The sequence below is a fragment of the Callithrix jacchus genome, chromosome 2, assembly GCF_049354715.1.
Source record: "Callithrix jacchus isolate 240 chromosome 2, calJac240_pri, whole genome shotgun sequence".
Lineage (NCBI taxonomy): Eukaryota > Metazoa > Chordata > Mammalia > Primates > Cebidae > Callithrix > Callithrix jacchus.
Window position 1 is genome coordinate 31,622,471 of NC_133503.1, and position 25,870 is coordinate 31,648,340.

Here is a 25,870-nt window from a genome sequence, read left to right on the forward strand (position 1 = left end):
GTAAAAGAAAACAAAGAAGGTCATTATATAATGACAAAGGAACAATTCAACAAGAGGATGTAATAATCCTCAATATATACACGCCCAACATTGAAGAACTCAGATTTGCAAAATAAATAATTCTGGACTTAATGAAAGAAACAGACAACTATACAATAATAGCAGGGTCTTTGACACCCCACCAATAGCACCAGACAGATCATTGAGACAGGAAATTAACAAAGAAACACCTGACTGAAATTAGACTTTAGGGTAAATGAACTTAATAGACATTTACAGAAATTATACCCAACAACTACACAATATACATTCTTTTCACCATCATATGGAACAGTCTCCAAGACAGACCACAAGTTAGGCCACAAAACAAGCCTTAACACATTAAAAAACTGAAATTATATCAAGTATTTCCTCAGATCACAGTGGAATAAGGCTAGAAATCAATACCAAGAGAAACTTTTGAAACTATCCAAATACATGGAAGTTTAAACAGCATGCTCTTGGACAACCAGTGGGTCAAAAAACAAATTAAAATGAAAATTAAAACAATTAAATGAATGAAAATGAAAACACAATATATCCAAACCTATGGGATACCGCAAAAGCAGGTATAAGAGGGAACTTAATAGCACTGAATGCCTACATCAAAAGGTAGAAAGATCACAAATCAAGAACCTAATGTAACACCTCAAGAAACTAGAAAAAGAAGAACAAACCAAACGCAAAATTAGGAGAACAAAAGAAATAACAAAGACTATGGTAAGACTTAGGATTCTAGTATAAAAAACAAGAGAGAAAAGAAGTAACAAAAATCGAAGCAGAACTAAATGAAATGGGGACCAAAAGAACAATATAAAAGATTAACAAAAGAAAAAGTTGGTTCTTCAAAAAGATAAACAAAATTGATAAATCACTAGCTTAATTAAGAAAAGAAGATGGAATATCCAAGTAAATAAAATCAGAAATGAAATCAAAGACATTACAACCATATTTCAGAAATACAAAAGATCACCAGACTATTATGAACAACTATACACTCACAAACTAGAATATCTAGAGGAAATGGATAAATTCCTGGAAGCACACAACCTCCTGAAATTGAACCAGGAATAAGTAGACCTTCTGAACAGTAGACCCCTAATAAGTAGTGACACTGAATCAGTAATACAAAATATACCCCCCAACAACAGCCTCCAAAAAGCCCAGGTCTATAAATCCAAAGATGGATTCATAGCTGAATTCTAACAAACACACACAAAACTAATACTAATCCTCCTGAAACTATTTTAAAAAATTGAGGAGGAGGTAATTCTCCCTTACTCATTCTATGAGGTCACTATCACCCTAATAACAAAATCAGACAAGGACAGAATAAAAAAAGACAACTAAAGGCTAATATCCAGAATGAACATAGACATAAAAATCCCCAAGAAAATACCAGCAAATTGAATCCAACAGAACATCAAAAAGATGATAGACCATGATCAGGTAGGATTTATTTCAGGAATGAAAGGACACTTCAACATATGCAAATCAATAAATGTGATACATCACAAACAGAAATAAGGACAAAAACCATATGACCATCTCAATAGATGCAGAAAAAGCATCTGATAAAATTCAGCATCTCTTCATAATAAAATTTAGCAAACTAGGCATACAAAGGACATACCTCAAAATAATAAAGGCTATATACAACAGACCCACAGCCAACATCAACCTTAATGGAGAAAAGTTGAAAGGATTCCCTCTAAGAATTAGAATAAGACAATAACAACCACTTTGACTACACTTATTCAACATAGTATTGGACATCCTCACCAGAGCAATCAGCAAAGAGAAACAAAATAAAAAGCATCCAGAGAGAAGATCCAAGATGGCCCTTTAGGAGCAGCTCAGGATTGTGGTTCCCAGTGAAAGTGCAGAGGATGAGTGGACGCCGCATTTCCAGATGGATCTTTATTGCCCACAGACCAGGAGATTCCCAGGTGGAGGAGCCCCACGAGTCACCAGAGCAGCTGTTTTGGCCAGCATGGCTATTTCGGCTGGTGTGGCTGTTTTGCTGGCGCCCCAGTGCGGTGGTTCTCTGTGCAAAATACACTGGTCTGGTTGCCCTTTTAAGCTGGGAATTGGAGCTCCAAGAAGGCAGATTCGCCCATTCATCTGATTAAACAGGGAGCCAGGCCAGGAGATTCACAGGCAGTGCCATTGTTTCAGCTGGCGCAATGGGTTGCCACATGGGAAATCACACAGATCCTGGCACCCTTTCAGCAGGCGACTGGAATACTTGAGAGAAAGTCAACCATTCAACTTAAAAAAAAAAAGGCTCTGAGGCAGGGAGCCAGGTCATCAGGCTCGGCAGGTCCCACCCCGACAAAAACAAAAGCAAAAAAACCAGCAATTGGAAACGCTTGGAGTTGAGAGTTTCACGGCAAGCACAGCTGAACCCTGGACAGCCCAGCTCTGTGGGGGAGGGGCGTCCGCCATTACCAAGGCACTCCACCCCTACAGAGGTAGTCCGCCATTGTTGAGGCAGCCTGCCATTGCTGAGGCAACCCGCCATAACAGAGAGAGTCCACCATTAAAGAGGCAGGCCACCATTGCCGAGGCAGTTCTAACCACACCCATATAAACAGGACTGCAGGGAAGTTCACACGACAGCAGGGCAGAGCCCACAGCAGCTCAGCAAAGCCTCTGCAGGCAGACAGTGACTAGGCTGCCTCCTTGCTGGGCAGGACAGCCCTGAAAAAAAAAAAGGCAGCAGCACAATGGATACTCATAAATAAAGCCCTAACGCCCCAGGACAGAGTACCTGGGGAAAAAAAAAGGGGGGTTTATGAGTTCTGCTGCAGCAGACTTAAATGTACCTGCCTAGCAGCTCTGAATGAACAATGGAGCTCACAGCTCAGCACTTGACCTCCTATAAAGAACAGACTGTCTCCTCAAGCAGCACCCTGACCCCCGTATATCCAAAGAGTCACCTCACAAAGGACTGATAAGACTGACATTTGGCGGGCATCATTCTGGGACAAAGAGAGCAGAAGAAGAAACTGGTAGCAACCCTTACTGTTCTGCAGCTGCTGCAGGTGTTCCCCAGGCAAGCAGGGCCTGGAGTGGACCTCAGCATTCCTACAGCAGAGGGGCCAGACAGTTAGAAAGGAAACTAAGAAACAGAAATAACTTCATCATCAACAATCTGGATGTCCACTCAGGGACCCAATCTGAAAATCAGCAACTACACAGATGACAGGTGGATAAATCCACAAAGATGGGAAGAAACCAGTGCAAAAAGGAGGAAAACACCCAAAACCAGAACACCTCTCCTCCTACAAGGGATCACAACTCCTCACCAGCAAGGGAACAAAGTTGGATGGAGAATGAGTGTGATGAAATGACAGAATCAGACTTCAAAAGGTGAGTAATGAGAAACTTCTGTGAGCTAAAAGAACAAGTTCTAACTCAATGCAAAGAAACGAAGAACCTTGAAAAAAGATTTGACGAAATGATAACAAGAATGAACAACTTGGAGAGGAATATGAGTGAATTGATGGAGCTGAAAAACACAACATGAGAACTTCGCGAAGCATGCACAAGTTTCAACAGCCGAATTGACCAAGCAGAAGAAAGGATATCAGAGGTCGAAGATCAACTCAATGAAATAAAATGAGAAGGCAAGATTAGAGAAAAAAGTGCAAAAAGGAATGAACAAAGTCTCCAAGAAATGTGGGACTATGTGAAGAGACCTAATATACGTTTGATAGGTGTACCTGAATGTGATGAAGAGAATGAATCCAAGCTGGAAAATACTCTTCAGGATATTATCCAGGAAAACTTTCTCCACCTAGCAAGCCAGGCCAATATTCAAGTCCAGGAAATACAGAGAACACCACAAAAATATTACTCAAGAAGAGCAACCCCAAGGCACATAATCGTCAGATTCACCAGGGTTGAAATGAAGGAGAAAATGCTAAGGGCAGCCAGAGAGAAAGGTCGGGTTACCCACAAAGGGAAGCCCATCAGACTCACAGCAGATCTCTCGGCAGAAACCTTACAAGCCAGAAGAGAGTGGGGGCCAATATTCAACATCCTTAAAGAAAAGAACGTTCAACCCAGAATTTCATATCCAGCCAAATTAAGCTTCATAAGTGAAGAAAAAATTAAATCCTTTGTGAACAAGCAAGTACTCAGAGATTTTGTCACCACCAGGCCTGCTTTACAAGAGCTCCTGAAAGAGGCACTACACATAGAAAGGAACAACTGGTACCAGCCACTCCAAAAACATACCAAATGGTAAAGAGCATCAACAAAATGAAGAATCTGCATCAACTAACAGGCAAAACAGCCAGCTAGCATCAAAATGGCAGTATCAAATTCACACATAACAATATTAACCCTAAATGGAAATGGGCTAAATGCACCAATCAAAAGACACAGACTGGCAAATTGGATAAAAAGCCAAAACCCGTCGGTGTGCTGTATCCAGGAAACCCATCTCACATGCAAGGATACACAAAGACTCAAAATAAAGGGATGGAGGAAGATTTACCAAGCAAATGGAGAGCAAAAAAAAGCAGGAGTTGCAATTCTCATCTCTGATAAAATAGACTTTAAAGCAACAAAGATCAAAAGAGACAAAGAAGGATATTACATAATGGCAAAAGGATTGATGCAACAAGAAGAGCTAATGATCCTAAATATATACAGACCCAATACAGGAGCACCCACATACATAAGGCAAGTTCTTAATGACTTACAAAGAGACTTAGACTCCTACGCAATAATAGTGGGAGACTTTATAACACTCCACTGTCAATATTAGACAGATCAACCAGACGGAAAATTAACAAGGATATCCAGGACTTGAACTCAGACCTGGAACAAGCAAACCTGATAGACATTTACAGAATGCTCCACCCCAAATCCACAGAATATACATTCTTCTCAGCACCACATCACACCTACTCTAAAATTGACCACATAATTGGAAGTAAAGCACTCCTCAGCAAATGCAAAAGAATGGAAATCATAACAAACAGTCTCTCAGACCACAGTGCAATCAAGTTAGAACTCAGATTTCACAAACTAACTCAGAACTGCACAGCTTCATGGAAACTGAACAACTGGCTCTTGAATGTTGACTGGATAAACAATGAAATGAAGGCAGAAATAAAGAAGTTCTTTGAAACCAATGAGAATGAAGACACAACATACCAGAATCTCTTGGACACATTTAAAGCAGTCTCTAGAGTAAAATATATAGCAGTAAGTGCCCACATGAGAAGAAAGGAGAGATCCAAAATTGACACCCTATCGTCAAAATTGAAAGAGACATTACCACAACACAATATATACATGTAAGAAACCTGTGCTTGTACCTCCTAAATATATTGTGTAAAAAGTCAACTGAGGCTGGGGTGCAGTGGCTCACGCCTGTAATCCCAGCACTTTGGGAGGCTGAGGCGTGTGGATCATGAGGTCAGGAGATTGAGACTAACCTGGCTAAAATGGTGAAACCCCATCTCTACTAAAAATAAAAAATTAGCCGGGTGTGGTGGCGCACGCCTGTAGTCCCAGCTGCTTGGGAGGCTGAGGCAGGAGAATTGCTTGAACCCAGGAGATGGAGGTGGTAGTGAGCCAAGATTGCACCACTACACTCCAGCCTGGGTGACAGAGCGAGACTCTGTCTCAAAAAAAAAAAAAAAGTCAACTGACTGTAGATATTAATTGCATTTACAAAATAACTTCACAGCAACATCTAGACCAAGTGACTGATCAAACAACCGGGCACCACAGCCTACCCAGATGAGACAGGAAAATAATGATTACAGTCCTGCCTCTTGCCTTTGGTTCATATTTTATCAGACTTTCTCTTGACCTCTGGTTCCAACTCCACTGGCCTTAACCTTCCTGAAATGCTCCATCCCCTTTGGTGGAGGAGGGGGGAGCAGGTCTTTGAAACGCTAGTGCCTCTTCTCCCACCTTACTGGGTTAACTCCTACAGATGCTTGGATCTCGGCTCCAGCATTACTTCTTCAAGATCAGCTCCCACACCTACCGGTGATATTACAGGTTCCCAAAACATTGGCTGTCTTTTCGCCACAGCATTTAACCCCCACGGTGACATCTTTCACGTGATTCTGTGATTAACATTGGCAGAACCACGTCTGCTTGGCTCCCGCAGCATTCTCGCACTCTGCCTGGCAACAGTAGATGCTCAGAAAACGTCACCTGTGTGATGAAAACCCCTGAACTCCTCAGGGAGAGCTGTGCTTTGCACGATGGAGCCAAGCAGAAGTTGCTTTCGGTGCAGAATGTCCCCAGCGACCTGGCCGTGCAGCTCAGAAGACTCAGAATCAAAGGTTTCACTTCAGAAATGCAGATGCAGTTGTGGGGAGAGCTCTTTGTAGCAAGCCCTTTATGAAAACTCTGAACTCCAAAGTTGTCTGTAGCCTATAGCCCAGGCCCCCAGAGGGACCCTTTCAGGAGACTGCCCTCCTGCCCCACCAGCCTTAGAACTGCCAGAGCATTTCTGGCAGGTCAACCTTTGCATTTGCCCTGCATTTAAATGCTCTGTTTCAGCCCTGGTGCAAACACACAAGGACACATCTGCCTCTCATGAAACTCCACACAGATCTCTGTGAATGGGTGTTCCCCATTCCTGTACGGAGCTTTGTGGTGCTGACTGATGCCCCACAAAGAACTCAGACCAGCTGAATCTTAACGGAGAGGAAGGGAAGCCACCTTCCCAGAGACCCTACTCCAGACCAGAATTTCCACTGGAGTCCTGGAGTGATGTGGGGGCAGCTCAGGAGTCAGGCAGCTGAGGCTTACATCCTGGCTCTACTATCTATAGCTGTGTGACCTTGGGCAAGGTAAGTAACCTCTTTGAGCTTGCATTTAGTCACCTGTAAAACAAGGCTTATAATAATCACCACCTTAATTCTGAGGATTAAATGAAAGTCTCTGTGAGTAGTTCTCAGAGCAGTACCTGGCACACTGGTGGCCAACACATTTTGAACATACATACACACAGATAGACAGACACACACACACACACACACACACCCCTCCATCCAATAATATATGTAGTTTATTGCTGTTCATTCTCTCTTGTTCCAGTGTAGTATTTCTAAAATGATAATTGGATCATGCCACTTTCCAACTTAAAATTCTTCCTGGATTCTTGTGTATCTCTTGGAGTCAACCCTCCCTATACCTACAAGAACTTACATATCCCTTCTCAAGCTTTCAGCACACATCACCCTCTTCGTCATCCTTTTTGCTCCATCTCACAGCCTTCTAGGTTTCTTGAATTTAAGATGTTTCTGCTTCCATCTTGAGGCCTTCACAAAACATGTTCCTCTGTTTCCCTCCTTTGCTTTCCTGGGAAATCCCACTCTACTTGCAGTGTGAAATGCCTGATCTTCTGGTCAGTTTTCTTATTGTCTTTCTCCCCTACTCTAAGTTTCTGAGAAGAGGGATCTTATCTGTCATGGTAGCCACTGTTCCCTCAGCTGCTATCACAGTCTGGCACAATGGACTCAATGAATGGATGAATGAAGGGAGCCTTCCTGGCTCTTGGCCTGTGCTCAGGCTGCCCCTGGCCCTCCCACAGATGGCTGTGACCACCCGATAGTGTGGAGAAGTGTCCTCTACTGGTGCCATCTGCTGAGGTCTTCACTGGGCCAGGGCCTGTGCCAGGACCCATAAGTGCTGCTGTGCCCAGAGCTGGCCCACTCTCCAAAGATGTGATCAACGCCTCCAGCTGGCTGGAGGCATATTTCAGTCTCTCTCCCTGGGCCAGAGAATGTCAAGGATGTAGTCAGTACTGGGCAGCTGTTCTATGAAGTGGTCTGGGGAGTATGGGGGATACAGAGGCAGCAGCTGGCCTTGCTAGAGAAGGCCCAGCTGTCAGGATGGACACGGCCAGAACCACTGACAGGTACCTACAGCATCATGGCAGGGGTGGGCCTGGGTTTGCTTTCTTCCTGCTGCAATGCAGATGTCAGTTTTCAAGAGGACCCATGTAAGTCCCCAGCAAGCCAGGCTACTGGGCAGAACACACAGGGACTTGGGCTTCTGCCACAGGGAGGACTTGGGGTCAGATGGATCTGGGCTTGAGTCTATACTCTGCCGCTTATCGGCAGTGTGATCGTCAAAAATGATTCAACCTTTAGTAGCTCCAGTTATCCCATCTGCAAATGGGAATAATCATACTTGCCTTGAAGAGTTGTTAGCAGGGCGAAATGAGATTACCTATTAAAAAACCCAGCATAGCTCCTGGTGCATAGCAATTGCTCTAGAAATGATGGCTGTGGTGGTTTGCAGCATAGACAGGGCATCCTTGCTTGCTTTCTTAAAGGCCACATGGGCAGAATTTTCTGGATTCCTCCTTTCTCAGAGCGCACACTGCCTGAGCCACTCCCTTGTGCTTGTCACCTGCTGCGTTGCTCTACCGCTTCTCCTGCCTGCATGTCCATCCCCCAGTAAAACTATGGATGAGGAGCAAGCGCCACTGAGCTGCCTTCCGGACCCCAGACTTCCATCCTCTAACTCCTCAGAACCCAGTGCCAGGCAGGTCCTTCCTGGTTCTCAATTCTTGTCATCACCTCTTGGCACACACTCTCAGACAGTTGCATCTCAGCCCTGTGCCCTCCTACCTCCTGGTTGAGCCCCATCCCTTTCATGTCTCCTGTCAGTGCTGTGTGTGTGTGCACGCACATACGCACACTGCTGGCCTGCGTCCCATGATGTTCTCAGACCTCACATCCTAATACAAATCTCTTCTTCCAATAGTTGTGCCTGGGGGCAGCTATGTCATCTTTCCCCTCTCCTCTCCTTGGGATATCAAGTTATAGGACAACAAATCCATTATCATGGTCCTTAGACCAAAAACATATGTCTAAACATTGTGGATATCAATCAGGGATACGGGGGAAAGCTTTTCACGGACACTGGATCCTGAATTTCTTCTCTAGCCCTTAGGAAGAAGTAGGCTTTGCAGAGTTTGTTTCCAGAACCAGGAAACCCAACGTTTGTAAACATTTCCATAAATGGAAGCAAACAGATTTTTAGGTTTCAGTTCTAAAATAGTCAGGTAAGCTTGAACTTAAAAGGACAGTTGCACAGCAATAATTGTACTTTCTGAAGGCAGCGAGGCCCTACCTTTGCAGAGTATTTCGGTGACTTTGAGGGCTGAGATGTCCTGTATTTGCTTCTGTCCCATTTTCCATAAGATTTCATAAGCCTGCCTTTTAAATTAGGAGCTTAGTGCTGACTTAGAGCCAGTATATCTCTCTCTCCATTGCTTGCCAATGTGTAATGACCAGAGTGGTTCTCAAAGTATCATTTATAGACCCCTGAGGGTCCCTGAGACTTTTTCAGGGGTCTATGAGGCCAAAACTATGTTTACGATGAGGTTAAAATGTTATTTTCCTCTTACCCTGTGTTGACGTTTGCACTGATGGTACAAAATTAGCAAAGGGTAAAAATGCTGGCCAGTTTGAATGAATGAATCAGGACATCGCTAGCAAATGAAACCAGCGGTCACTGTATTCTTCACTTCTGTGCACTTGCAGGTTTCACAAAAACCAACTTCATTTAAGAATGCCCTTGATGAAGTAGCAAGAATTATCATTTGTATTGACGTTCAACTCTTGAGCATGCATTCCTTTAATGTTCCATATGACAGAATGGGACGGGTGCACGCGCAGCACGTTGGTTGTCTAAAGGAAAGTACCTGTGTAATTGATGCACATGCTGAAGTCACTGGCTTTTAAATTTTTTCATGAAACACTGTTTTTACCCAAAAGAAAGACGGGAAAACTCATTATTCAGACATGGCTATTTAGTAGACAATTTCTTGAAAATGAACAAAGCAAGCCCACCACTTTAAAAAAAAAGCAGCTCACAGTATTTGTTGCCAATGATCAATTTGTGCTTCCAACTGAAAATTAAAGTTTTGGAAAACTCTTCACTGCCACATTGAGCTTACCAACTTCCCCTCACTTAAAGACCTTTCTGATGAGATCAGTGGTGATAACAAAGGACATTATTTAAAAAATATATCGTATAATGAAATGTGGTAGCATTTGGAAGATCTGCATAACTCGGTGAACCAATATTTTCCCAATGACCAACACATGATGTTACAAGACCTTGCATGGGGAAAGCTCCATTCAAAATCTCAGACAGACCAGTAGAGTCAATGTAACAGGATGGGAGATTCATTGGTATGGGTGCAGGTTCCACACTACAGCTAGCCTTTAAGAAACCACCACTTGTTGAACTTTGGTCTTTATCAAAGAAGAATACCTGTAATTATCTGAAAAGGCTATTAAAGTATTCCTCTCTTTTTCTTTTTCTTTCTTTTTTTTTTTTTTGAGGTGGAGTTTTGCTCTTGTTGCCCAGGCTGGAGTGCAATGGTACAATCTTGGCTCATAGCAACCTCTGCTTCCCAGGTTCAAGCAATTCTCTTGTCTCAGCCTCCTGAGTAGCTGTGATTATAGGCATGTGCCACCACACCTGGCTAATTTTGTATTTTAGTAGAAACGAGATTTTTCCATGTTGGTCAGACTGGCTCCAACTCCCGACCTCAGGTGACCCGCCCACCTCAGCCTCCCAAAGTGCTGGGATTATAGGCATGAGCCACCATGCGCCCAGATCTTCCTTTTTTTCAAATACATTTCTGTGTGAAGCTGGATTTCTTAAACTTCACCCCAAAAACATACCACAACAGAGTGAATGGTGAAGCAGATATGAAAACAGGGCTGTCTTCTAGGAAGCTACACATTTAAGAGAGTTGCAAAAATATAAAACAATGAAAGTCTTCTCAATTGCATTTCTTTTGGTTTGTCTTTAAAATATGCTTTTTATATAAACATGTAATGGGTATATAACTGTTACTTTGAAATGCGATAATAAATGCCTATTAAAAACTTTCTCAGTGTTATTTTCTAATACGACCAATATCAGTAGATACAACCCACATAAACACAGTTCTTGGAGTCCTGAGACCTACGCTTTTAAGAACTTCTGGTATAATTGGCATGAGCACAAAATCTGGGGTCAGAAAAAGAGGGCAAGTGGTCCTGTCGCCCTACTTCAAAGAGCACCTGCAGGACTGAATGTGGGCATGAGGCTCGGTGTGGCTTGACTCACCCAGGGTAGAACTGAAAGAAGAGCCAGTGCGAGTTTGCAGAGGGCTAAACTGGAGAAAAAAATCACCTCCTGTGTGAATGGCACTGCTGGGGTCTTGCATGCTTGCAAGAGACTCTCACACCCTGCCCTTTAGAGAAACGCTGGGCAACTTTGTTTTTGCTGCTTCTCAGGGAATTAAACTTAATTTTGTTTTGTAAGCCAGCAGCTCTGCCTGAGATAACTAATGATACTTGAGGGAGCTGGAAGGCTTGCATTGGAAACCCTGGATCTGGGCTCAGCCAATGTCCGTGAACCAGAGGCTCCCAGCCATAAGTCTCCAGGTCTGCCAGCTTTCTCTTTCTTTGACACTCATTCTCCTGCTTACCCTCCAGGCCCCGTCCCAGGAAGATGGTTCGGGGACAGAAGTGAGGGCTGCCTTCCTTGGTGCACTCTGGAAGCTGTGCCTGGCCACGGGAAGTGATACCATTTCCAAAGCAGAAAATCAGGTCTCCTCCCAAAGTGCTGAAGTTTACTTTATAATTGTATCCAATTATCTTTGTTATTTCAGTTTTTGTTCCATGAGCTTTGGGGAAAAGCATTCATGGCCTATCGTCATGGCATTTCTGTCCTTTCACATGTGTCACTTGGCATGCAACTTGCCCAGGAAGGAGAGTATAACTGGGTCATTCTCTGCAGCCCCATCCCATGACACAGCCTGGTCCAAGGGAAGGGCAGGAAGCTCACTGCACGCGGTGGCATTTGTGCATATAGAGCTTCAAGGGCATGACCCCAGCTCAAACCCAGTGGGGACATGAACTTTTTAGCGACTGTCAAGACCTTCCTTTCTTTCCTGGGGCTGGCAGCCCTAGTTTCAGTTTCTCTGAGCATTGGGAAATGCCTGGAGCCACAACACACACTCAAGAATCCACGTGCTAGTCCAAGAAACTGGCATGCTCAGGCTCTGCCCCCAGAGGCATTATTAGCAGGGCGGATCAAAGACACTCCCTGGAGGAGTCTGAGTTGTGTTCTGTCACTTACATCTGAGAGTACTTTGTACCTTGTTTTACTGCACTTGGCTTTATTGTGCTTTGCAGATATTGTGTTTTTTAAAAATTGAAGGTTTATGGCAACCTCCTCTCAAGTGAGTCTGTCAGCGCCATTTTTCCAACAGCATATGCTGACTTCATGTCTCTGTGTCACATTTTGGTAATTCTCACAATATTTAAACTTTTTTTTTTTTTTTGAGATGGAGTCTTGCTCTGTTGCCCAGGCTGCAGCGCAGTGGTGAGATCTTAGCTCACTGTAACCTCCACCTCCTGGGTTCAAGTGAGTCTCCTGCCTCAGCCTTCCATGTAGCTGGGACTACAGGTGCCCACCACCACACCTGGCTAATTTTTGTATTTTTAGTAGAAACGGAGTTTCACTATGTTGGCCAGGCTGGTCTCGATCTCCCAACCTCGTGATCTGCCCGCTTTGGCCTCGCAAAGTGCTGGGATTATAGGCATGAGCCACCAGGCCTGGCCCAAAACTTTTTCATTATTGTTAAACTCTTACGGTGATCTGTGATCTGATCTTTGATGTCTCTATTGTAACTGTTTTGGAGCACCATGAACCATGCCCATCAAAGACGAAGAATTTAATTGAAAAATATGTGTGTTCTGACTGCTTTACCAACTAGGGGTTCCCTGTCCCTGTCTCCTTGGACCTTCCTATTTCCTGAGACACAACAATATTGAAATTGGGTCAGTTAATAACCCTACAATGGCCTCTTAAGGGTCACACATCTCTCACTTTAAATCAAAAGCTAGAAATGATGAAGTTTAGTGAGGAAGGCATATCAAAAACTAAGACAGGTCAAAGCTAGGCCTCTTGGACCAAAGTCCAAGTCGTAAATGCAAAGAAAAAGTTCTTGTAGAAAATTAAAAGTGCTACTCCAATGAACACATGAATGATGAGAAAGTCCTATTGCTGATATGTGAAAACTTTTGGTGATCTGGATAGAAAATCAAACCAGCCACAACATTCCCTTAGGCCAAAGCCTAATCCATGGCAAGGCCTTAACTCTCTAATTCTGCAAAGGCTGAGAGAGGAGGTGAGAAAACCGCAGAAGAAAAGTTTAAAGCTAGCAATAGCTGGTTCATGAGGTTTTAAAAAAGAAGCCATCTTCATAACAGAAAAATGTAAAGTGAAGCAGCAAATGGTGACAGAGAAGCTGTAGCAAGTTATCCAGATAATCTAGCTAAGATGTGGCCACACTAAACAACAGATATTCCATGGAGACAAAACAGCCTTTCATTGAAAGAAGATACCAGCTAGGACTTTCACAGATAGAGAGGAGAAGTCAATGCCCGCTTTCAAAGCTTCAAAGGGCAGGCTGACTCTCTTGTTAGTGACCACTGCTGATGGTGACTTGAAGTTGAAGCCAATCCTCATTTACCATTTTGAAAATCCTAGGGCCTTTAAGAATTACAGTAAATCTACTCTGTGTTAAGAAATAGAGCAACAAAGACTGGATGATGGCACATCATCTAGTAAACAAAATGTGTTTACAGCACATTTTGCTGAATATTTTAAGCCCATTGTTGAGACCTGCTGCACAGATATAAAAATTTCTTTCAAAATATTACTGCTCATGGACAATGTATCTGGTCATCTAAGAGACCTGATGGAGATATACAAACAGATGAATGTTGTTTTCATGTCTGCTAATATAACATCCTTTCTGCAGCTCATGGATCAAGGAGTATTTTCAACTTTCAAGTCTTATTATTTAAGAAATACATTTTGTAAGGTCATAGCTGCCATAGATAGTGATTTCTCTGATGGATCTGGGCAAAGTAAATTGAAAACCTTCTGGAAAGGATTCACTGTTCTAGATGCCATTTGAACATTTGTAATTCATGGTAGGAGGTCAAAATAGCAGCATTAATAGGAGTTGGAAGAAGTGGATTCCCACCCTGATGGATGACCTTGAGGGGTTTGAGACTTCAGTGGAGGAAGTAGCTACAGATACGGTGAAAATAGTAAGAACTAGAATTAGAAGTGGAGCCTGAAGATGTGACTGAATTGCTGCAATCTCATGATCAACCTTGAGCAGATAAAGAGTTGCTTCTTATAGATGAGGAAAGAAATTGGTTTCTTGAGATGGAATCTAATTTTGGTGAAGATGCTGGAAACATTGTGAAATGACAACTAAGGATTTAGAACATTATATAACTTCAGTTGATAAAGTAGCAGCAGGGTTTGAGAGGATCGATTCCATCTTTTTTTTTTTTTTTTTAAGACATGGAGTACAGATACAATCTTGGCTCACTGCAACCTCTGCCTCCCAGGTTCAAGCAATTCTCCTACCTCAGCCTCCCCAGTAGTTGGAATCACAGGTGTGCTCCACCATGCCCTGTTAAGTTTTGCATTTTTAGTAGAGATGGGGTTTCACCACGTTGGCCAGGCTGGTCTCAAACTTCTGACCTCAAGTGATTCACTTGCCTCGGCCTCCCAAAGTGCTGGGATTACAGGTGTGAGTCACTGCACCTGGCCTTGACCCCAATTTGAAAAGAACTTCTACTGTGGGAAAAATGATATTAAACAGCATTGTGTGCTACAGAGAAATCCTGCATGCAGTAAGAGTCCATTGATGTGACAAACCTCACTGTTGTCTTATTTTAAGAAATTGCCATAGCCACCCAATGTTTGGCCACCACCCACCGATCAGATAGCAGCCAACATCAAGGCAAGACTCCCCACTAGGAAAACGATCACGACTTGCTGGAGGCTCAGATCATTAGCATTTCTTAGCAATAAAGTATTATTGAATTAAGGCACGTACATTGTTTTTTTCTTCTAACATGATGAGACTGCACACTTAATAGACTATAGTATAGTATAAACATAACTGTGATATGCACTGGGAAACCCAAACATTTGTGTGACTTGCTTTACTGCAGTTTGCGCTTTATGGTGGTCTGGAATTGAACCCACAATATCTCCAAGGTATGCCTGTACACGCTAAGCTGGCCCAGAAAAGGGGGTGGGCCTGGGGCCTGGTGAGACAGATGTCAAAGTCAAGCATCAGACGTGTGGTGGTGAGTGTGGTGGTGTGTGGGTGTCATGGTGTGTGGGTATGGTGATGAGTGTGGTGCTGTGTGGGTGTGGTAGTGTGTGGTGTGTGTGGTGGCATGTGGTGTGGTGCTGTGTGAGTGTGGTGTATGGGCGTGGTGGTGTGTGGGTGTGGTGGTGTGAGGGTGTGGTGGTGTGTGGGAGTGGTGTGGTGGTGTGGTGATGTGTGGTGTGTTGGTGTTGTAATGTGTGGTATGTGGGTGTGGTGCTATGTGGGTGTGGTTTGTTAGTGTGATGGTGTGTGGGTGTGTGGGGTGTCGGTGTGGTTAGTGTGGTGGTGTGTGGGTATGTGTGGTGTGGGTGTGGTAGTGTGTAGGTGTGGTGTGGGGGTGTGGTGGTGTGGTAATGTGTGGTGTGGTGGTGTGTGGGCGTGTGGTGTGGTGGGTTAGGCATGTGGGTGTGGTGGTATGTGGGTGTGGTGGTGTGTGTGTTGTGGTGTGTGGTGTGGTGGTATGTGGTGGTGTCTCGTGTGGTGTGGTATGGTGGTATGTGGTGGTATCTGGTGTGGTGTGGTGGTGTGGTGGTATGTGGTAGTGTCTGGTGTGGTGTGTGGGTGTGGTAGTATGGTCTGTGGGTGTGGTATGTGGTGGTGTGTTGTGCGGGTGTGTGGTGGTGTGGTGTGTGGTGTGTGGGTGTGGTGGTGTGTGGGTGTGGTGTGTAGGTGTGTGGGTGTGTGGCGGTGTGGTGTGTGGTGTGGGGGTGTGGTGTGGGGTATGGGGTGTGGTTTGATGCTGTGTGGGTGTGGTGGTGTGTGGTGGTGTGGTGTGGGGTGTGGTTTGGTGGTGTGGTATGTGGGTGTAGTAGTCTGGTGTGTGGTGTGGGGGTGTGGTTTGGTGATGTGTGTGTGTGTGTGTGTGGTGTGTGGTGTGGGGTACGGTTTGGTAGTGTGTGGTGTGGGGGTGCAGTTTGGTGGTGTGTGTGGTGTGGGGGTGCGGTTTGGTGGTGTGCGGGTGTGTGTGTGGTATGGGGGTACGATTTGGTGGTGTATAGGTGTGTGTGGTGTGGGGGTGCGATTTGGTGGTGTGTGGGTGTGTGTGGGTATGTGTGTGGTGTGGGGGTGCGGTTTGGTGGGGTGTGTGGGGTGTGGGGGTGCGGTTTGGTGGTGTGTGTGTGGTGTGGGTGTGTGGTTTGGTGGTGTGTGGGTGTGTGTGTGGTGTGGGGGTGCGGTTTGGTGGTGTGTGTGTGTGTGTGGTGTGGGGGTGCAGTTTGGTGGTGTGTGTGGTGTGTGGTATGCGGGTGCGGGTTGGTGATGTGGGTGTGTGTGGTGTGTGGTGTGGGGGTGCGGTTTGGTGGTGTGTGGGTGTGTGTGTGGTGTGGGGGGTACGGTTTGGTGGTATGTAGGTGTGTGTGGGTATGTGTGTGGTGTGGGGGTGCGGTTTGGTGGGGTGTGTGTGTGTGGGGTGTGGGGGTGTGGTTTGGTGGGGTGTGTGTGTGTGTGGTGTGGGTGTGTGGTTTGGTGGTGTGTGGGTGTGTGTGTGGTGTGGGGGTGCGGTTTGGTGGTGTGTGGGTGTGTGGTGTGGGGGTGCAGTTTGGTGGTGTGTGTGGTGTGTGGTATGTGGGTGTGGTTTGGTGATGTGGGTGTGTGTGGTGTGTGGTGTGGGGGTGCGGTTTGGTGGTGTGTGGGTGTGTGTGTGGTGTGGGGGGTACGGTTTGGTGGTGTGTGGGTGTGTGGTGTGGGGGGTGCAGTTTGGTGGTATGTGTGGTGTGTGGTATGAGGGTGCGGTTTGGTGATGTGGGTGTGTGTGGTGTGGGGGTGGGGTTTGGTGGTGTGTGGGTGTGTGTGTGGTGTGGGGGTGCGGTTTGGTGGTGTGTGGGTGTGTGTGGTGTGTGGGGGTGCAGTTTGGTGGTGTGTGGTGTGTGGTGTGGGGGTGCGGTTTTGTGGTGTGTGGGTGTGTGTGGTGTGTGGGGGTGCAGTTTGGTGGTTTGTGGTGTGTGGTGTGGGGGTGCGGTTTGGTGGTGTGTGGGTGTGTGTGTGGTGTGGGGGGTGCGGTTTGGTGGTGTGTGGTGTGTGTTGTGTGGTGTGGGGGTGCGGTTTGGTGGTGTGTGGGTGTGTGGTGTGGGTGTTTGCTTTCGCAGCACTGAGGCTCTTCCTGTTGCCCCTCCCTGGCTCTGCCAGCTCCCAGGCAGGGCCTTTGCTTATGCAGCCACTACGGCCTGGAGCACTCCCTCGTCCCTCCTGGTGACCTGCTCCTCACCCGTCAGAGTGCAGCTCCAGCATCATTTCCCGGGGAGAGCATTCTCTGAGCCTCATGTCTCTGTCACACATCTCACTTTAGCATGTCCTAGCAACCTTGCACCTCTTTTTTTGTAGCATTTTTCGCAGTTGTCACTTCACATGTGCATCTGCAATGACGCAGCGAATGTTTACCTTCCCTCAAACCGTGACCCCCTGAGTGCAGAGGTCACAACCATTTTGCTTGCCGTTGTCTCTCCAATATGAGCAGAGCACCTGACACACAAGAAACCTGGCCAATATGTGTTGAGTGGATGAGTGGATGAACATGAGTGTGCACGTGCTGTGTGTTGGTTGTGAGTGTGTGGTGCTCCTCTGGTCCTAGCTCCAGTGTTCTTGGTGCATTCCAGGGAGGCCCAATTATTGGGGGACTGTGCCTTGTCCTTCTGTCTGTGCTTTCCAGGGGGCAGAAATAGGATTCTCTCCATAATATTAAGAGTCCTTTAGGAAGAGGCTAACACCTTTTTCATAAGTTGGGAGTTTCTGGTGCAGAAACAAGACCTGAAGAGTCAGTGGCAGGAGCTTGGGCTGTGGAATAAGAAAGCTCCTCTTCTATACCCACTTAGGAGTGAGAACACACAGTGTCTGGTTTTCTGTCCTTGTGTCATTTTGCTGAGAATGATGGTTTCCAGCATTATCCATGCCTCTGCAAAGGACATGAACTCATGTATGCCTATGTAACAAACCTGAATGTTCTGCACATGTACACCAGAACTTAAAGTATAATTTAAAAATTAAAAAAAATCCAAATTAATTAAAATTAAATAAAAAAAAAAAAAAGAAAGCTTTTGTTCTGAGAATGAAAGAGGCTCAGAGCTAAGACCTTGTCTGTAAAATGGGGCCTCATGCTTGACAAGGCTGTTTCAACTGGAATAGGATCCTATTCAGAAGAGTGCTTTGTAAGCCACAGTGCCCGCTGGGCAATGTTTTTACAATTATCCTGCACTGCTGCTCAGATCAGACTAAGAGGCTGCTGAGGAGTCTTAGGAAGAGGGTGAGAGTGGGGGTTTTGCGGGGGTGATACGGAAAACGAGGCCATAACCCTGCCACTTATATTCAGGGTACCTCTAGGGATTCCAGGGTCAGAGATTCTTCTCCTGCTAGGCAGACGCACTGGGGGAGTTGTGCTTCCTGTGCCCTTGTCAAAGCCATGGCTGCCATCTTGGTGAGGGCTCCACTGCCATCTTGCTGGGATCCATTTAAGTAGGGTCTCCCCAGGGCAGTTGTGCCATGTTGCTTTGCTTGAGATGCTGGGGTAAAGCATGGAGGATGCTGCTGGTGGTGAGATGACGGGGTGCTTGGAGGCGGCTGGGGGTACTTACAGTTCGGTCACGTCCTTGGGCATGCCTTTGGGGAGGGTGCGGAGTCCTTTGTTGCTGCATCGCACCACGGTGTCCACGCAGGTGCACTGCTCCGGGCAGCGCGGGCTCAGCTGGCAGCTACTCTCATCGTTGCCTGTGGAGAGCCCCGGAGAAGGTGAGAGCGGTGGGAGATAAGCTCCACTAGGAGGAGCCAGTGAGCAAGGCTGCGCTCCAGTCCCCACTGGGCGCTGGAACCAGGAATAGGGTACCCGCTGGTCTCATCCGCGGTTGACGGGTGTTGCCTACCTTCTACCTCATTTGACATAAGATGAAGACCATGAAGGAGGCTCAGCTAGAGTACCAGATAGGAAAGAGGTCTCTGTTAACCAGATCAGGAATAAGCCCGAATGACTGAGGGAGTGGTCAGGCGGAGGGGGCAGAATCTTTTCCCTTCCTTTTTCTCCTTTCTTTCTCTCCTCCCACAACGACATAGTCCCTCTGAGGTGGGGAGCGTGTCCCCAGCCTCCATTATGCCTTAATCTCAGTTAATTATCTGTCTCTAGATAACCCAAAGTTGAGCAAGTGAAGATCTATGCTGGCTTGGATTTATGCAAACAAATAATGCTCTCTGGGATCCTGAAAACAAAGCCTCAGATATCCATACCCCAGCCAGCGACAAGACTTTCCTTGAAGTCTACTTCTCATGAGTACATACTCTGAGTCTCATCATGATGCAGACAGGAAGACTGAGGCCAGGGCTCCCATGTACAGTTGTATAGGCCGTGTACTCCACAAGGGTGCCATATCATTTAAGGGGCACCAAGCTCACTGTGCACTTGATAGATTAGTATATTTGGTACAAACAGTTTTCTCATAGATGGCAGTATCTTGTTTTAATGAGCAAGTGTCTTGTCTTAATGAAATCAGTATAGTATGACAGATTTCTAACTGATGGAAATAAAATGATTTCTGAAAAGGGCGCCTTTTCTTAATTTGCATGAAGGAGCCATGTGGGCTAACAGTAGATCTGCAAAGCTCTCCAGCGCGCCGCCTGTGTGCCCAAAGCAGAGTAAAATGGGATCTCAGGGAGTATCTGATCCTGTAACTCCGGCATCTTCCTCGGCTCCCCAGGACCTTCCCCGCTGCCCTCGACCCCCAGTCTTCTCACCGTCACAGGTGAAGTCCTGGATGGCCACATCCTGGATGGGGATCTCCTTGAGGAAAAACGGCTTCTGGCACCTAGGGTTTCCGCTGACGATCCGCCTCTTCCTCAACCACTTGCCCAGCCAGGCCAGGTGGCAGTTGCAGTTGAAGGGGTTGGACAGGAGGTTTCTGGGAGGAAAGAAGGGTGCTTAGCCTCTACTTTCTACTGTGGGAATGGCCCTGGAATCTGCTTCTGCAACCCCAGAGCCCAGCTCTCCCAGCTGGGGAGGAGGTGGTCTCAGAAAGGAAATGTAGGCTTTTCACCAGATGCAGTCTCTGCAAGGGTCTCATTCGAGACCTCCACCACTGATGGAGGCAGGCACGGCCTCTCACCATGCCCTCCCTTGTGTACTGAGCTCGGGCTGTGTGAACTGCCTCTGGGTCCTCAGCGGAGATTCGCCCTGAGCGCCTGCACACTTGCTGCTCTCCTTGCTGGGAACCGGTCTCTTCACAGGTTGCCTGACTGGCTGCTCCTTGTTCCTTAGTCCTTGGCTTCAATGACATTGCATTAAGAAAGCCTTCTCTGAGTCCCCCATATAAAGTGGGATACTTCAGCCTCATCCTGTCTTTTCCCTCATTCCCCTTGGTTCTCCCTGTGGCACCCATGGGAGTGTGTAGTGTCTGGTATCTGTGCTCGCCTTGCACCTTGGACTCTATATTCCACGAGGGTAGGGTCTGTTTGCCTCTGCGTATCCAGAAATTAGTGTTATGTCATCACAGGCACTTTATATGCATCTATGGACTGAAATAATTGGACTGATGGAGAGAGAAGAGCGTGACGGAAGCTATCCCTCCCTGAGTGTTTACTACAGGACTGGGACCACGCCGAGCACTTCCTACATCCACTGTCTCATTCATTCCTGTCATAGCAACCCTAAGAAGGAGGTAACATCATCTTCCACTCACGCACGAGGAAAGTAAAGCTTGAGGAGCTTATTTAAGAGGGGCAGATAGCTCTTGAGTGGCTGCAGGATGATACAGCAATTAAGGGCTTGGAAGTTGTCGTTCTGGGGTTGCAGTCCAGGCTCTGACACTCAGTAGCTGTATGAAGCGGGGCAAGTGACTTCGTGGGTCACAGCTGGCTCCCTGAACGCTTTGTGACTCTGACCCTCTCAGCATCTTAGGTGTCTTTGGATTTCCAATGTGGAGGTACCTAGGAGGGGCTAAACATGGACTAAAGGACCAGCTCACTGGTGTTAACTCCCAACCCATCGTCCTCTCCTGTTGATGTCATTCATTCATTTGATTCATTCCTTTCCTCAACAATTACATGCCTGGCATCTCCTTATGCTCTTGGCACAGATCTAAACATTAAGGATACAGCACTGAACAAAACAGCTGCATATCCCTGTCCTTCAGAAACTTACATGATGGCGGGCAAGTAATATATAATTAACAGCAAGTTAGTAAATGACACAGTCTATTAGGACATGGTTAGTGCTATGTAATATTAGGAGGCAGGGCTAGAGGGATCGGGGGTAATGGCAGAGGGGTGGAATGGGGTGAGGGAGGTGATACCTGAGCAAAGGTGGAAGGGAGGGAGGCCAGGGGGAGGGTGTTCCAGGGAGTGCAAAGTTTCAATGTGGGAGTGGGCTGGGAACGTGGGAAAATGCCCTGTGGAGCTACAGTGGAGGGAGGGAGGGGACAGGCAGGACATGAGGGGCAGATGGGGTGGGGCCGGCCTGTAGGCCCTCCTCTAACTTTGCCTTTGATTCTAAGTGCACTAGGCATAGGGTAGCAACAGGAGGTGCAGAAGCAGCCTGTCCTTCTGCCTTCCAAAGGGTCATTGGGGAAGGGTTGAGACAGGTCCACAAACCAGCAACTAAGGATAATGGAGCTACATGGAAATACGATGCGCAGCTGTAAAATGCACACATGTTGAGCACTTTCTACCCCTAGGCCCTTGCTGTGTGTTTTACAAGCATCACCAGATTCAATCCTGGTAACCATCCCAAAAGGTAGATCATGCAGAAGGGAAACGGAAGCACGAGGAGATGAAGTAACTTTCCCAAGGTCACACAGCTAACAAGAGACACAGCCAGGATTTGAACCTGGGCAATTTGGGTCTCGAGTCTTACCCATTATTCTACAGAGGCTCCCTTCCCACCACAGTGCTCCCAGGCAGGAGCACTCCTTTAGGTGTCTAGGAAGCTGGGCTTTAATTCTGGTTCTGATACCCACTGAAGGAGCCAGTGACATCTTTTTGAAAGCCCTGTCTGGTGATGTAACTATCTACTTAAAAGTGCCAGTCTTCCTGATGTGCTCTGGACAAAGACCAAGATGGCCCACAGCAGTCCTGCAGCCTGACCCTGGCTTCCTCTTTAGCCTTGCCTTATGTCATGCCCTCCCTCATTCAGTGCTGTGACCATGCTGGGATATGTTCAGTCCCACATTTGCTCTGTTGCAGCCAACCACAGGGCCTTTGCACATGCCCTTTCCTCTGAAGGAAGTGTACTGCCCACTTTCTTCAATAGCTAACACCCACTTACCTTCCAGAATACAGCTCCAGTGTTTATCAACAAAGGCCCCCACCTCCCGCTTTTTTTTGAGACAGAGTCTTGCTCTGCCACCCAGGCTGGAATGCAATGGCAAGATCTCAGCTCACTGCAGCCTCTGCTTCCCTGGTTCCAGCAGTTCTCCTGCCTCAGTCTCCTGTGTAGCTGGGATTACAGGTACTTGCCCAGCATGCCTGGCTAATTTTTGTATTTTAGTAGAGATGGGGTTTCACTATGTTGGCCAGGCTGGTCTTGAACTCCTGACCTCAGGTGATCCACCTGCCTGGGCCTCCCAAAGTGTTAGGATTATAGGCATCAGCCACCATGCCTGGCCTTCCATGTTGGGTTTCCAAATCACTGCTTTCTGTGGCAGTTCACTATGCTGTGAGCTCCAGGAAGGAGGGGCCAGGTGTTGCAGCCGCAGTACCTGGACGATGCCTGGCACATAAAGAAAGCTTGATGAATGTTTTCAAGTGGAGTGGATAGATGAGCTTGGCCAAAGGTAGCAGGGAGCTGGGAGGAGAGAGGTCTGCAGAGCAGGAGCCCAGCGTGAGTGGGCAGTAGAATCAGGAGAACTTACATGGTGGACAGGGAGACAAGCGTGGTGAAGGCTCCAGGGGTGATGGTGGTGATCCGATTGTCATAGAGGGACAGCAGTCTCACTGAACTCAGGCCGGCAAAGGTGTCATTATTCACACAGCTGATCAAGTTACTCCTCAGCATCCTACCGGGAGAGGGGTGGGGATGAGAGAGCACAGGCATGATCTTTTCTGTCACCAAATGGTGCCACGATGGTGTGTGTGTGTATAGGTGAGATGCTTTTGCTGATTCTAAGCCCAGTCCAGCCATGTTGCTCAGGTTTGTCCTGTGAGAGCAGGGCCTGGAGCCCCACTGGGCTGTGTGTAATGTGTGTGTACCTTGTTGTTTGTGCATGCTTTCTTGGAAACACAGGTCATGCATATGTATGTACACACACACATATCATGTGGTTGCTAGGGTGTACACATGTATTTCTGGGAAAAGAAGAGAATCAAGAAGTGTTGTAGACGTTGGCTTGTATGATGTGTGGGCTTGTATGTCTATGCCTGTTTGTGCATATGTTTATGTGCACATTGCATGTGTCTGCATATGTCATTTTTATAAAGATTCTTATGCTTATGTTTGTGGGTAAATGTGTTTGTGTGCCTCCTTCAGCAAATTTCTGGTATGAATGTGTATATATGTGCATACATACATATAGGATATACATAGATACACACACATATATACATATGTGAATACACGGGAGAGGGTGACTCTGTGGGGTGTGTGCGTGTAAGTGTGTATGCTGGAGAGTGTTCAGCATGCTAAATTCTTTCCCATCCAAGGCTGTGGATGTCTGATGACTCTGACTCCAGGAAGAGAGGGATTCAGCAGGTCAAGACAGCGCCTGGGTGCAACCTGCCCTGATAGTCTGTCTCCAATTCCCCTGTCCTCCCATCTCCCTCTGGGTCTTGTTCCAGGCCCCACCCCAAGCACTCACAAGGTTTTGAGGGCACTGAGGCCGCGGAACATGCGTCCGTGCACAGTCTCCAGCTGGTTTCCCGTCAGCATCAGCTCCTGCACGCTGGCCGCTCCATCGAAAGCACCTTCTCGCAACTCCTTGATCTTATTGTTACTCAGGTTTCTAGAAGGAAGAAACAGAATGGGGGAGGATCAAAAGGAGCAGATGGTTTTGATTCAGGGATGGAATGTCCTGCTCTGCAGCCAGGTGGGGACTCTCCAGAGACCCCGAGACTGAGGACAGGATGGTGGAAGGAGATCCGTTTTGGGGTCCCTGACCGTTGGTCTTCAGCATCTGGCCCAGGGAGCAGGGACCCTGGGCCTATGCAGGTGAGGCTACCTTTGTGAAACAGACCGCATGGTCAGTGGATGAACTGGAGGTCACTGTGTTAAGTGAAATGAGCCAGGCACAGAAAGGCAAATATCATGTGTTCCTACTTATACGTGGGAGCTAAACAAGTTGATCTAATGGAGATAGAAAGTAGAAGCATGGTTACCAGAGGCTGGGAAGGCTTAGGGGAGATGAGAGGTTGGTTAATGGGTAGCTAGAAGGAATAAGTTGTAGTGTTTGAGAGCACAGTGGGGTGACTCTAGTTAACAACAATATAGATTTCAAAATAGCTATAGAAGATCTGAAATATTTCCAACACAAAGAAATGATAAGTGTTAGAAGTGATGATCTCCTAATACCCTGTTTGATCACTATACATTGCATGCATGTATCAAAATATCACGTGTCCCATAAATACGTACCATCGTTATGTATCAATTGAGAAAAGTAGACCGGATGGGATTTCTGTGTAATTGTCTTTTCAGTGCTCTGGGGGACTGAGAGAGTTAAAATAGTGACTCTCAAACTTTTTTCTCTCTTCAGTAGAGACTCTCATGAAGCACTGATTTACAAGAGGAAGGCAGGAGAAAAATATAAAGCATGCCCCCTGCTCCTTGGGACTAGGGCATCTGTGGAACTTCGAGCTTTCTCACCAGTTAAGGATCCCTGATATAAATAAATGGTGCTTTCTAGTTACTACGTGTTGACTGCTTTTTATGTATTGGGCGCCTCATGAAGGATATGACCAACACAACCACATAGAACCCTCAGAACAATGGCTGTCAGACTGATACATTATTATCGTCTCGTTTTACTGGTGATGGGACTGAGGTTCAGAGAGCTTGACTAGTTTGCAGTCACACAGCTGACAGAACTGGGATTTGAAGCCAGGTTTTCTGGCGTATCAGATGTGCTCCACTGAATCTCTTCTTTCAGAAGCGAGACTTCCTTTGGCTATGCGGATAGTACTTCTTTGCAGAACAAGATTTTGGATATTGTATTTGCTTCAAGTGAGCTTGGTCCTATCAAGCCCTGGGTGCTGCCATTTCTGAGTCTGCCCCCAAGGTCTGAAAGCAGCTCTTCCCTCCGAGGCCAACTGCTGACATCCTGCACAGGCCTCACGAGAGAACAGAACAGCAAGCAGATGCTGCAGAGCCGTCAGCATTGCGAGTTTCCAGCTCTCCCTGGCAGGGGTGCTGGGGGCTTCTGTGTACCATCGAAATGCCCAGCCTTGGAAGGCATCCCTGGTCAGATGGATGAACTGAAGGTGATGACAGTGTTTATACTAGCTGAGGGGAAGAGTCCAGCCTCCCAAGCAAGCAGCCTATTCAGAGCCCTGCATAGGGAACCATCTGTAAACGGAAATTGCAAGTGGAGGCAGAGCCGCGAACTCATGGAGCCCATGGAAGCTGGTAGAATTGGCGGGCTCACAGAGATAAACCAGGACACATCTTACTGTTGAAATACCGAGCCCCAGAGTAGAAGAGCACTGCTCCAGGTCACAGGGCAC

The 25,870-nt window shown here is 46.6% G+C and overlaps 1 protein-coding gene across 3 annotated transcripts in view; it reads right to left on the bottom strand.

Annotated features, from left to right (window-relative positions):
* Positions 1-25,870, bottom strand: part of SLIT3 (slit guidance ligand 3) — a 641,188-nt gene that overhangs the window by 70,212 nt on the left and 545,106 nt on the right. For all 3 annotated transcript variants that reach the window (XM_035292102.3, XM_035292104.3, XM_035292103.3), the window contains exons 17-20: positions 24,010-24,153; positions 23,068-23,211; positions 19,958-20,121; positions 18,811-18,943 (exon numbers count right to left, since the gene is read on the bottom strand). In XM_035292102.3, the coding sequence (XP_035147993.3) occupies positions 18,811-18,943; positions 19,958-20,121; positions 23,068-23,211; positions 24,010-24,153 (585 nt within the window). The remainder of the gene's footprint in view (positions 1-18,810; positions 18,944-19,957; positions 20,122-23,067; positions 23,212-24,009; positions 24,154-25,870) is intronic.